This window comes from Callionymus lyra, chromosome 13, assembly GCF_982586985.1.
Source record: "Callionymus lyra chromosome 13, fCalLyr1.hap1.1, whole genome shotgun sequence".
Classification (NCBI taxonomy): Eukaryota; Metazoa; Chordata; class Actinopteri; order Syngnathiformes; family Callionymidae; genus Callionymus; species Callionymus lyra.
Window position 1 is genome coordinate 21690943 of NC_141830.1, and position 14512 is coordinate 21705454.

The 14512-nt window shown below is 40.6% G+C and overlaps 1 protein-coding gene across 6 annotated transcripts in view; it reads right to left on the reverse strand.

Moving 5' to 3' along the window:
- Positions 1-14512, reverse strand: part of ptprk (protein tyrosine phosphatase receptor type K) — a 102797-nt gene that overhangs the window by 55071 nt on the left and 33214 nt on the right. For all 6 annotated transcript variants that reach the window (XM_087805177.1, XM_087805178.1, XM_087805180.1 and 3 more), the window contains exon 3: positions 5020-5142. In XM_087805177.1, coding sequence (XP_087661303.1) covers positions 5020-5142 — 123 coding nt within the window. The remainder of the gene's footprint in view (positions 1-5019; positions 5143-14512) is intronic.

A 14512-nucleotide genomic window follows, 5' to 3' on the forward strand; every position in this document is an offset into this window, starting at 1 on the left:
TACTTCCCCTTTCAACAAAATTACTTAACAATATGTTGTTGTGTCTCGAGTTATTTGCAGCCTCTTTTCTTTTCAATCATTTTCTGTGTCTTTCATGTTCCACCAAACTTCATTTCCTCTTAGTAATCGCTCTCCATAAACAACATGGACTCAGAGAGAAGAAAAGACTGGAAAAAATATACACGTTTTCATTGCTCTCGTCCTCTTTTCTTATTTTATTTGTTAGAGTTACAGATATTGATTCATATTTCCTCTTTTATAGGATATATTGATCTGTTAAATGTCTCCAGCTAATAAAAGATGACTTCCCGACCACTGTAGAAATATATACACTACAAGAAGCTACATTTGTACTCGATAAAATAACACTGCAATCATTAGAAGTGCAATTTATCTAAAGAGTTTTCCAGTACAAACCATTTTAAATAGCAAAACAATCTACTTTGTATTATCCACTTTGGTAATAGAACCAGTGGTTCATTAGGGAATGGATCCTGAAGTACATAATCCCTGTGCGACGGTGGCGACGGTGGTATTGGCCATCCAGATGTTTCACTAATCTGCTCAGACATCAACCACATGTTATGTTGCCATGAAACACCATGAACCCTTCTCACTCTAATCTGACCGTGGAAAATGTATGATATTATGTTTGTTTTGCAGAAAGCTGGAATCGGACATTAGACCCACACTTGCTTATTTGATAACTGGAAGGTCAAGGTTTGTCTCTTACTGGGATAAACAAATAAAATGATAACAATTAAACCTCGGACAGATGACTTGTCATGTCCTTTCTTTAGCAACCCTAAAACATTAAAATACAGATTTTGTCACGGCTGCCACATTGGTAATTATAAAACCTTCAAAACAACCCTGGATCCAGATGGAAATCCACATCAAAATGTTGTTTTCTGACAGTTAAAAATCTGTGGCAAAGATTACTATATTTCCGTCTGTTTTTGCTGCACACTAGACACAGTAAGAACTGTATAACAATGAAGTGTAATTATCGATTGTTGATTAGCTGATGTACTGTGTAAAAAAAACGATAGATGTGATTTCAACCGGTGTGATCTGTTTGACTCCATCTGCTTCTACACTTCCTCAGATTCTGTTGACGCAAACACCTGACTGACATAACACCTGAAGAAGAAAGAATAACCTCCTCCTCCGCTTCCTTTGGTAACAGACATGCAACAGACCTTGATTTTTTTTTTTAACCAAAACATGGGTGACGTGAGAAAAGTACGCCAAGATCTTGTTCCGCCTATAAATACATCAATCACTCAGAGACCCAGATATGTCATAGTACTCAGAACATGGCAATATATAACCAAAAGCACGCCTAATCATACCGTAGCCTGGGGCGACGCTATCGCAACAGATGTGTAGAGCATCGACCATAGTCGCTAATATTAATCCTGAAATTAACCCAAAAAATGTAGACAGTGGAAGATAAATGAGCAGACGGTGACCACGTGACAGTCCCAGGTGGTGTCACATTACAACCACAATCTGTTGATTCAAAAGGTTAAACTCCCTTCACCGCTGTTAGTTCTTCTATTCAAAATGTCAGGAGAAGAAAAAAAAAGGCTTCCTCCTTCAAAAGAGAAGAAGCAGGAGTCGGAGCAAGAGTCTTCAGGGCCAAATGAGAATCACATACATATTCTGTTTATTCTTAACCGTACAACACATGCCAATACTGTGGCTCCCACTATCCATTATTAAAATAATGGACAAAGAATCTCGCTGGATCCGAGTTTGCGAGTCTGTTTCTTCCCTCCTTCATTACTGAAAACAGGAGCGAGAAGAGCGATGCATAAGGGGAATGGCATGCAAATAGGTTTAGAGTGTTATTCACTGGCAACATTATGAGTCAAGAGTATCTACTTAAGTCCATTGAGCCACTGAGCCCCAGCCCATGAATGTTCAACTGGCAAGCAGCTCGTTGCCGGCGTATCATAGACCCTCTCGTGGATGCCGGTGCCAACACCAACCCCCAAAGAGATTAAGTAGAGGAGTTTTATCTCTGTTTCAAAAATTGCCAAACCATCCCTGCACACTCAATACTGCCTCCAGCACAAATGGTGATTACCAACTGGGACAAATGGATGTGGATTATAGGGATGAAAGTGTAATTGCGAGCTGAATAACTCAATGACCCTGTGATGACTCTCGTTTGTGGCTTCGTACGACTTTCAGAGTAAATACCTCACTGAAAAACACCACAGACCGAAGTTTAGCTAGTACCTCAGGGGTACAGGGAGATGCATATTTAAAGGACAACAAATGCAGAAAGTCCCTCATCATGACCATGTTTTGAACTTATTACTTTATAAAGTTGCTTTGAAATCATGGCGAACGAGAGGTTACGAGAGTCGATTATGACGTAATGATGGCTTCACTCCTCCTCCAGCCAGCTGTAATCACGCCCCCTTTTTGTTTAAACAATGAGTACCTTGTAGGTGGAGACTTTTGGGATTGATGACGCGCGGTGACAAACCTCCATGTTTGAACAATCACAGCAGAGTGGGCGTGGTTATGGTAAAAAAAAATTTAAATCTCCAGAAACACAGTTTTTTCAGTAGGTGGAGCTTTAGATAATTTTCTAATTAGATATTCTATTTAAAAGAGAGTTTTGTACAAACAGACACTGATGATACAATAGAGTCACACATCTATTTAAGACACTTAAATCAATACTTTAGTTGCCCTTTAAACAAATGTACAGGTCTTAACCCTTTTAGTTGACAATAACATACAGGTGGCCTTGTTTTTTTGACTTTACGGTTGCATTTATGGATGAAAAGGGAATTAATATCATTAATGTAGTAAATTGAGGATTAGTTATTGTCAAATTTAATTGACGGCATGAGTCTTTAAAACGTGCAAGCTCACAACTAGTGTCGAACAATTGAAAGATAAAGCTTTGCAGCTGGTGGCCTTCTTCACCTGACAGTGAAGACCGGCAGCCCTTGTCCATGTCAATCGAATCAGACTATTCTCTGCCCTCTTTTTTTTTTGTAATGGCTCTTAGATTAGAGTGGCATCACTTAAATGCCCCTTCAGCAAACAGGGCAGGGTTGTATACAGATTCTGGGATTGAGCCAGGAAGAGAATTAGCCTCAAATGTGTATTTAGCGAAGGCCGGTGCCAGTTCTGTTGCTCATGGTAGATTGATCCTGACTTACATTTCAATTGTTTTAATGTCCATCAGTCCCTCTAGTCAAATTAAAGTAGACCCTCAAGTGGTCTTGTAAAGCATCACGATAAGGAGAGTTTACACGCGTCAAAGGGAGACGATCTAATTCAAAACAACAAAGCAGCAGGATTATCAGGAAGTATCTTCAGATGTGCAGCTGTTGAATCCAGCCTTCAGGTCTCGTCATGTGCTCCTCCAACACTTCCTAACCGAGCAAGTGTAGCTGTTACCCCCTCAGGCACTTTAGCTTTTCAGCAGCAGAACTGCGATGCTACACCCGCTGACATTATTAACATATCAAATGTCACTTCTTGTTCCTTCACCTTTAGGCCAGACTCTGATTTACCGATGCCTTCGATTCATTAACCTGCTCTGCTCTCAAGCCACAGCCCGAGTCAATGCAATGTAAATGTACTTATCGCTCCCAAGCGCTCGGAGAAAATATTGACACAACCAGGAGAAAAGTGCCAGGATGTTCAGAACGTTGCCATACTTTGCTGCTAAAGAAACCTGTTAAAAAAGCGTTTTGCTAAATATCAGCGAGTTCTGGTCGACACGACGATAAGCCCAAAAAGATAAATAGCATCAGTGTATCGCCATGGTAACAAAGTTATAATCCTCACTGGCAAAGATGAGGAAGGAAGTGAGATAAGGGTAGAAGGACAGGAGGTGAGACGGAGTGCGGGGAAATTGCGCGGCTTGGATGTTGGCAGCGGCGGAGACACAAAAGGCTGAATATTGTGTTCGAATCCCGCTTTTAACATTGCGAAGTAGGCAACCTTCGCTGTTCCCCGCTGTTGATTAATGACCTCATATTCTCTTAATTAGACCCTCAGCCCCGAGGCTGAGAGATTTAATTCCCCTCCACCATCGTCAGGGAGGAGAACGGAGGAGAAAAGAGCGATCATAAGTGAAGCGGGTAACTTGTATGTTAAGATCTCTGTGCTACACCAAAGTCTGGGTACTTCTCTGTGGAAGATGTACCTCCGTCAGCTCCTCTGTCCACCACTGATGTCGGACACAACGAACATAACTCTGAATTCCCCATTGGCTCTATATACATTTTTTAGTTAAAACTCCAGGAGTGCAAGACATTAAACCGGCCTAGGCCTTGTATTTTGTCGCAGAGCATCTGAAAATTAAGCTGATGTTTGGACATATTTTTCTAAAAACAAATGAAAGCATTTCCGACTTCGTCAAGAGTCATGTGGTCTGTAAATTCTGAAACACCAGAGTCAAGTACTCGACAATACAAAAAAAAATAAACCCTTATTCCTACGGTATCACAATATATCAGAATACAATTTTATATACATTCATTCTATGCAATATTTAAAACATTATTTATTAGTTCTGTTTATACTATATTGCACTATTTTTAACTTATTGATATTTATATTTATACTTTTTTATATACATTCACTCTGTTTTTTAATGGTTGCCAAGTAACGAAATTTCGTTACTAGTTTTTGTTTTTCTGTGCAATGGCAATAAAAGAAAGTCTAAGTCTAATACATCATATCGTTGCCCCTGTATCGTGATACGTATCAGATTCTTGCAAATACACAACCCTAGTCTGCACCAATCAACCCGTTTTACTTCGGATTGACCAGTGTCAAGAATTAAGATAATTATTGGCAAATTAGAGCCTAAAATGAAGGGGTGGAAGTGTAGACATCAGCCTAATAAAGACATTTTTCTTTTGTTGGACACATTGGTTTTCCCTTTCTTTTTTAAGCATTGACCCCTTTGTTTTTCGGCATTTGGTACTTCACGAGTATTTGAAAACGCTCTTCAGCAGTAAGACTTGGACTTACCTTGGGGCAGGTATGGTGACACATAGGGCACTTCTTGGGTGTTGATGTGCGTCCAGTCAAAGTCATCGTAGGGATCCTGCTGGTAGTCACACTGGGAGAACCCCTCATTGAAGGTGCAGCTTCCTGAAAGGCACAAGGACACTCGTCAGTTTGAATCGATGGGTTGTTTTTCAGTCAAAACTATAAATAAAATGAAGTTTAGTCATTAAAACAAAAGAGGAAACACTATTGTTTCTTGTGGCGGCTCATTACCAAAACACCAGGAGCCCGGACTCAAGACAGTCGTCACTCAAGGCCAATCAAGATCACCAGCGACTCAATCATCGCAGCCTTCAGCGGCTCATCTGCAGTTCGCAGCCTCCGGACCACCATGTGTGAGCTGCGCCCCCTCTGGCCCTGCTTAAAAAGGAAGTCTCTCTAATACAAAGAGACGCCGCCTGTCCCTCGCGGCGAACACGACCAATCCACTTGTAATGATATGTGGCTTGTACTGGTAATAACAACTGAGCGGAACAGCATGTTGTTCACTGCTAGCTATCTGACTCATTGGCCCAGCAGTGGTGCGTGTCTCGTGCTGATAAAAAACGTCTCCGGGATAAATGACTAAGATGACCGTACGATTCTAGTGACTGGACGTTAGCGGTTGTCACCGTCAACCCCCCATTTGCTCGCTTTTTGACATTGGGCAAAGTTGGACAATGCTCTACTTTTTCTCTTCCAGTGACTGTCACCGAATGACAGAAGTGTACTCACGATGTAAGCCTGGGTTTAGTGAGGCGTCCAAAATAAATGCCAAGATGTACAGTACGGAGTTGTTTGGAGGACATTTTGATTGAAAAAATACGCCCTGTTGCGGTTAATCCTCATGCTAATGTCTACGTTTAAGAATCGATTATACTTCACTGACTAAACCAAAACGATGACACTAAACATCAACTCTCTGGGATCGTGTATCAAAACAAAATACCTTCTCAGTAAAAAGTTTTTTGGACGCTGTTTTAGGTCAGCAGTTATCTACCATAAGTAAAAACTCGTTGGGTGGAGTCACCAGGAAATGGGTGATCAAAACCAGAGGAGTCAGAAAAATAAATCAAAGCGCGTTAAATTCCAGCTTTGCTACCTGCGTTCCTGGAGCAAGGCTAACTGTGACAGCGAGCGGAACGACAGGCCCTCAGATACCCCACTGATCCCAACTTGTGCTTCAGCGGGACACTGGGAGGTGACAGCCGCCACCCGGGGAGAAACAAGTTAACGTCAAACCGAGTGACCGTCCTGGTCTGCTGGCTACACTAGCCGGCTGTGAGTCACGGCCTCCGAGATGCCGTGGATCACGTTCCTCCCGGCGTCCGTTTCCTCAGACCGGCTTCCCTTCATGCATTTCTCTTCAATTCGATTCAATTAAGTCTTTGTCACAGCAGGTTCTCCTCCAGCCATGATGTGGAAGTACAGCAGGACATGCAGAGGACACGACTCACGGCACGACAACCGGGCGCTGAACTCCAGTAAAAAGAATGTGTACTCGTGCCAGTGTGGGTGAAACTCCGGGACTTCCAGTCGCCGACAGTGTGTGTGTGTCAGTTTGCATCTTGCTGTCAGGTGTTTCTCCGCATGAGCTAAAACAATAAAGTGCACAAACGGCGAGAGTCTCTTTGTGGGTGAGATGGTAAAGGGCAGCGACACGCTGACCGACGGTCCGGGCCAACACCAAATAGATTCATGTACAAATCTACTTTCGTATTAATATTCCAGCATGAGTTCAGTTTTACATAATTCATTCCGGCACTTTTAATGAACTATTCTACTAGAATAGAACACTTTTTAATGTTCCCCAAACACATTTTCTGCTATTTTCACTTACTGGAAAGCAAAATTAAAAAGAGCTTCCATTGTCAGGAAGCGTTTCTAAGAATATCTTTGTAAAACAAAGTCCAAAAGACTCACAAAATAACGTCCAAATACATCCATATTGCTCGTCTATAATGAAGCCTCGACATGAGGAATTGTGAGAGAAATGCAACATATAGTAGAATATATATTATATATATAGTATATTATATCATGCATTAGATATGAGATTTACCAAAAACTATCCCTTTAAAGGGAACCTAATGTGCTGATGATCATTATGTTTCTTTTTGCACAAAACTCTCATTTAATAAAGATATTTACATTAGAAAATACGCTTAAGCCCCGCCCATTTAAAATGTGCTGTTTTGGCTGAGAAGAAATCTCATCCAACCACCGACCACATCCACTCTACTCTGATCGGTCACAAAAACAAGGGCTGCATTCAAGGACTCACGTAAATTTCAACCTCACCCCTGAAACTCCCGTTTTGTACATTAAAAACGAATAATAAAAATAAGGTTTGCTGCTTAATGTACACATTAAAAACACCTAAAGGCAGAAGTAACTCTCACCATGTTTACATAAATATTTATTTCGTTTCATTAACATGTAGGTTCTTAACTGATTTAGGGCTTCTAGGGGAGGACACCTTCACCAGAGTGATGTCAGAATGTTTAATTTAAACCGTCATCTCGTTTGGCGAGATTTCAGACGAGATAACTTTATTAAGTAATAACTTCAAAACGAAGCAACGTCATGATGAATTAACTACTGCATTTTGAAAAGGACGACTTCAACATTTACATGTGAATAAGTCAGTAGAGTTGGCTTTTCACATTAGGTGCCCTTTAAGGTAAAAAAAAAAATCTATCTCATCTTAATGATGGACCACCTTTGTATCTTTGCTACACAATGTACTGAACTCTGCGCACAACGCTTTGAAAAGAAATGCCTTAAAACGCTAAATCAATTGTGAAGATTGACCTTCAACAAGAATCAAGCAGACTTTATGCCACTGAAAGAACGTACATTGTGCACAGAGACACAGAGCGCCACAGTGACATTGAACAGAGGTATTTCTGCCTCGGGATTCTCAGTGAAGTCGGGTTTTATATATTCGGCTCCGACAAGTTGAAGGCTTCTTTCGCTTAACAGCATTCTTCTTCTAGTTCCCTGATGAACATTCCACCTGTTGCTAAGCCGCGGATCGGAAACATGTCTTTCTAACACACGCGTCAGGCGACATCTGACCGTCAAAACTACAGTCAAACCCTCACACCTGACTCAAAGATTTTAAAACAGTAGCTGGTGAGCCTGATTCTTTCTTAAGACTTTAGAGTCATGCATAATGTGTAGATTTAAGTGTGTCTTAAATAGATGTTGGACTCTATTGTATCATCAGTGTGTGTGTGTTTGTACAAAACTCTCTTTTCATTGAAATGATCTTAAGCCCCGCCCACTGAAAACACTTTGTCTTTCTGGAGATTAAATTTTGTTTACCATAACAACACAACCCTTTTGCGGGAATTGATCAAGCGTTAAGGTTTGTCACCGCAGGTCATCAATCCTGGAAGTCTCCACCTCCAAGGGACTCTTTGTTTATACTCAGCTGGCTGGAGGAGGACTGAAGCCATTATTATATCATAATGGAATCCGCTCTCGTAACCTCTAGTTCGCTGAGATTCCAGACATGGGGGGGAGCAAAACATGGTGGTGATGAAGGACTTACTGCAGACTTACTGGAGCAACACTTCAATATTTGAAACATGTGAGTGCGTCAAACTATAGGTTGTAATTTGAGATACAGACTGAAAATATTCCAGAGACGTCAGTCTTCATCGTTCACGTCTATATAGTTTGAAGGATGGTTATGCGACACGTTCTAACTACGTCCAGGCGTGTGTGTGTCCAGATGGGTCATTACAAACCTCCTCTCTTTCCTCTCGCAAGGACACCGAGAGCGAGGGACGGCATGCTAATGGATTTCTAATCAGCTTCTGTGATTGGCCGCCTGGCTAATGAAATAATGGCGACACATTTGCATAATAAAATAATTAAGAGGCATTGATAAAGGCTCAAGGGCAGAGCACCGGCGGGAACAACTGCTGCCTAGTTTTTTCTGCCGCTCTAGATCACGTTATTTGTGGTGAAATCTGCATCTCAACACCCTGAACACAGACCTGTTTAAACACGTAGGTTGGTCACATTAAGTCATTGTTTTCAAAGTGAACTAATTCAGCATATCAGGCAGGGAAAATGTCATAATGTGAAAGTAAAAAACTTAAAAACATGAGCCATTAAACTTGTCAATTATTTCATGTTTTTTAAAGCATTTTGCCATCACTGACACACTCTGGATTTTTTTCTTCAATCCGTGGAAGTCGTGTTGAAAAATACATCACTTAGTAGCCAATGGAACGTTTTACACATAAATATCTGACATTTCTATGAGAAAAGAGAACAACTTGATGACTGAACAAATGACGGCTCTTTGGAGATGTCACTGCCTAGAAATACCGGAAAGAAAATCACGGTCAGTTTAACTACATCCTATTACTCTAATTGGATATACATTTAATGTGTGTGTGTGCGAGTGTGTGTGTGTGTGTGTGTGTGTATATGATTGGCAGCAGACACACCAAGGAACACACAGTCGTCGGCATTCCGCTGACATTTAGCGTCACGTCGGCAAATTTCATTTCTTTACACTAGAATGAGAAAGTATGTCAGGATTTAACCGTCCATGGCAACCTCCGACAAGGTGGAGAAGAGAAGAGAAGAGAAGAGAAGAGAAGAGAAGAGAAGAGAAGAGAAGAGAAGAGAAGAGAAGAGAAGAGAAGAGAAGAGAAGAGAAGAGAAGAGAAGAGAAGAGAAGAGAAGAGAAGAGAAGAGAAGAGAAGAGAAGAGAAGAGAAGAGAAGAGAAGAGAAGAGAACAGAACAGAACAGAACAGAACAGAACAGAACAGAAGAGAAGAGAAGAGAAGAGAACAGAACAGAACAGAACAGAACAGAACAGAAGAGAGAAGAGAAGAGAAAAGAGAATCCCAGTTCCAATAATTACATTTAATTCATCGTCAGAATCCCATCCCAGCACCAGTTAATCCCGCTTTACTTCCGAATCATTCCAATTGTGGCCCAGAAGTTGTTATTAATTACATTAACTGACCCTCATTTTTTTCATCATTTGTGGTTGAAAAAAAAACTTCCTTTGTGTGAATCTAACAGCTACAAGAATTCCAAGTTTTCTAAATAAGGTGACGATGAAAACGTTTTGTGTTACAATTCTTCATGTATCGAATCAACGTAAACGACTGTAGTCATGTGGATGGATGCCTGATGGAATTACTCTCAACTTCCCCGCCTCACCGTGTGAATATTTTGTGTGTATTCCGGAGACAAACACGATCTCGTGGTGGGCTTCATGTCTTGGGTGGAAGCTATAATGTTACCGACCAAATTCCACTGCAGCTGTTGTTTCTAATCTCCCTGCGAAATCGCTGAAGGGGCTCCGAGACCGACGCACATCAAGCTGTACCTGATCACCTACTCTCCATGTGTCGCCTCTACTTGTGTGATCTCTCACTCTGCTACTTTTTTCACCTGCTCTTGGAGAACAGGTGAAATTAGCCTGAAATGATACAAGGCGACATAACACACACACACACACACACAAAATGTCTTGTGTCACGCTTCAGTGGGTCTTGCAGCGTGTCGCCATCAAAGTCGAGACCCGTATACACACACACACACCTCGCCAGTAAAACACACACACGGGCACGTACAACCGCACGACCGGCACAGCAACACACACACACACGCCGCCCGTGCACGTGCTCGCAGCATTGTTTAATTGGAAGTGCTGAAGGCTGAAGAATTTCTCCTTCATCTCACAATGCTGTAATTGAATCTGAGACGCGAGTGTGTGCGTGCACGGGTGCGTGTGTGTTCAGCTGATTCAGGATTTTCCATTGAAAGTAAAAACGGTAATGTGTGTTTTCTTTCAGTTGGAAAACCTTCTGTCCTTCCATCCCTGACTATCTGCTCCGCTTCACGCTGCTCCTGAGGTTAATGCGCTTTTTTCATTCAAATTCAAACTCGTGCGTTTTTTTAAAGCTACACGTTGTGTTCGACAAAGCGATGACCCTGTCACACTCTGCTCCTCTGCGAGCGCTGGCTGCTAACATCCGTCGCCGCAGGAGTCCGATTGTAATGACAGCGTACAGCAAGTCACATAGAAACGGACATTGAGGATATTTTTGGATGAAGAAGTATTTCTTACATATAGTTCATCCTGATGAACCTCGGCTTGAATCGAGTGACGTTCAAAGGTTTGGGGAATAAGTAACTCATTGAAACGCTTCCCAGAAAATGAGACTTGATGGATTTTTGCATGAATCACTTCAAACTCTTGACTCTGACTCAGCCTGAGAGTAAACAGCAACAACTTAGCCAGAAATCAAACTGGCAGGAACTCGGCGTGACCCAGAGTGGGGCCCCGGAAAGTCTGATCCATGTGGGACAAAGTTCTTCTGGAGACAGTGGAGCAAAAAAAACTTTTGGAACTACATTATTTTACTTTTTGTATATTAAAGGCTTCAACTTCAACATATTTTGTGATTTTCAGGATAAGACATAAACATTAATTTAAATTATACATCACTTATTCTTTTTTTTAAATTAAAATGTAAAATTTTAATGAACTTGATCAGATATGTGCCATGACAGAAGATACCTCATGTTTTTCGATAAAGTCCTCAATATTACTTTATAGAGATCAAGAAAGAGACACAAACCCTTTATTCATAATGGTAGGTTTTCAAAGATCATAATTGTAATTTTACACACTTGTTTTCAAAATGGTAACTCTCTTCCGAGTTAATTTCTCACCAATATGTCGACCAAAGAGGCGTGTTTTTATCATGTGATTTGGGACTCAGAAGGAAGAATGTGTTGTCAATAAAGTTTTGAGACTTTGACATCTCCCAAGCCTTTATGATAATTGTTACGAGATACGAAGTACAACAATGTTAGTTGTCTTTATTGTAGATATACAGGGTTTGAAATGTGCATAAATTACAAAATAAATATAGTGCGGTATTGGAGTATTACTTCACGGACATTTGGGCAGATTTACGAGTGCCTTGTACCACTTTGTGTCTGAAAATGTTGTAAAAATGTAAGGACTTTAATTACCCTTATAGTCTGAAAAATACAGTAAATTAAATTATTAGATTTGTTATGTTGCTATAATTAAAAGCCCAACTTGAAGGGGATCAGCAAGAATAAAGATGTATTTGTGTGATAACTACTGGAAGGGCTTTGCTTTAATGTTATGGAGACGTTTTTGAATGGAGACAGAACCCCCCAGTTGTTAAATAAAACGCAAAAGTGTGTAACCGGTTACACAACGGTTACAAGCCACGACTACATGTGTAGAAAAAAAACGTAAAGGTAATGCATACGTAGATGTAAAAATAACATTTAAAAAAGCATTTCTAGCATTTAGGAAAACAAGAAGCTCTTCCTCAGATCAATACCTCACAGCTGATGGGAAGTAGGGAAGTAGTTTGTCTTAGCGACAGATTTCTATTTTTTAAATAACAATTCTTAAAGCAAGTCCAAGGATTTGTTTTCAAAGAACAAATCCCTAAACACTTATAAATATTTATATTATATTATATTTTATATATTTATATTATTGATTCGTTGTGATTGTTCCATAACTTATCGTGGGCGCACGTTTACAGCTAAAATGGTCTGGAAGCTACAAATAAAGCTCGCACTTCAAATCGTGGTCGCTTTGAAAAGGCTTATATTTTGGACACTTGAGTCTTATCTGTTCTGCTCCCTGGGCTGTTTCAGTGGAACCTTCCACAGAGGCTATCTCTCAGACATTTACCTCTCAAGCTTTCGTTCCTCACACCTACTTATCCTGACATTTAAAGTAGACTCACATGACTCCCTGGTTGGATGGCGGACAGGGCGATAAGGCAGCAGAGGATTGTGGGAGTGGACGGGGGGCGGGGGGGGTAAATATCCTCACCTTTCCTTTACCTCCCCTCCTCCACTTGTGACTGAGTTTACTCATAACTCCAAAGGGAGTCGGGTTTCGGAGGTTTTTAGGAAAGCTCAACTGTCCTCCTTTTTTTTTGTTCGCCCCCCTAACGCCTTCTTCTCCGTTTACAGTCTTCTTTTTCTCTGCCTGTCTGCAGCGTGAAACTAAATACCAACAAAGGCGTACAGTTTCACTATAAAGCACTTTGTTATCGCTTCAGATTCTTGATAAACGTTGCGAAAAATTTTTTTACGGGAGAAAAAGAAATGCTGCAGTTGAGGACAGAGAAGCCTCCTGACATTGGAGGTTCTTCTCCGTCACCGAAACTCATAAAACATCTCTTCAATCGGGTCAAGTGTCACCCAGGAGGAGTCGGGGGGGTAGTTATTAAGACAGTGCTCGGCTCCAGTCAGAACTGAGAGTGCAGCTGGTATTTGCTTTGAAGTGAAATCCCACAACAACAAGTCTCGACTGGCTGCTCCTCTCCACCCTTCTACGCTCACTTGACCTCACAAACGCTGACTCACGGAGTTCAGTCGTGGGACTCGGAGTGACTCGAGAGAGGAACATGTTATTACATATGGTGTAATATCTTAACACCAAATGAATCGATCAACATCTCCCACAGAGCATAGTTCAAACATTGGATTCTTAGCAAAAACCTGGACTTGTGGATACAGACCATCTACCCTGGACCGAAAGACCAACCCTTGTCCACGGATGAAAAGTCTTCCTGGAGAACTTCAGAGCTGACACCTTCACAGAGTATATTCTGATATGCTTCCAAGCATCTGTAGAGCATGTTGCACCCATTGGCCTTCATTCAAAACATTTCTATCCAATATTTTTTTTCTGATTCTTTCAACAAAAGAAAAATAGAGCTGTTTCAGACATCCATACGGAACCATTTAAATCACTTTGTACTGAACCGCCACGTGGCCTTGTAGCGAAGGAAAAAAGTCCAACACAGAAATCGACGACTCTTGCTTTTGAACTCCAAATGATAAAACTGTGAGTTTAATAAAATGTAAATTAAATGTATTATTGGTTGCGTGTAAAAAGCAATGTTGAAGATGTAAACTTACGTAATACAATTATGTGAGAAATGTGATATAATAAGTTGTATATGTTATTTTTGAGTTTGAAGTAAGTCAGTAAGTAATTCGTATTTATATAGCGCTTTTCCAGACCAGGGTCACAAAGCGCTTAAAACAATCAAAACAATACTCACTAAAATATATACTTAAAAGGTCAAGATAAAACTGAGATCATCACAGGAGACAGTACTAGGGTTGTAGTGATACACTATTGTGTTTCACAATACGATTCAATACAATATATATATATATATATATATATATATATATATATATATATATATATATACATATATATATTCAGCTCACGATACAATATATTTAACTCACGATGCGATTCAATGCGATATATTCAGCTCACGATGCTATATACGGCTCATGATAAGATTCAATATTATACATTCAGCTCACGATACGATATATTCGGCTCACAATGCGATTCAATACAATATATTCAGCTCACGCTACGATATATATTAAGACTACATTACG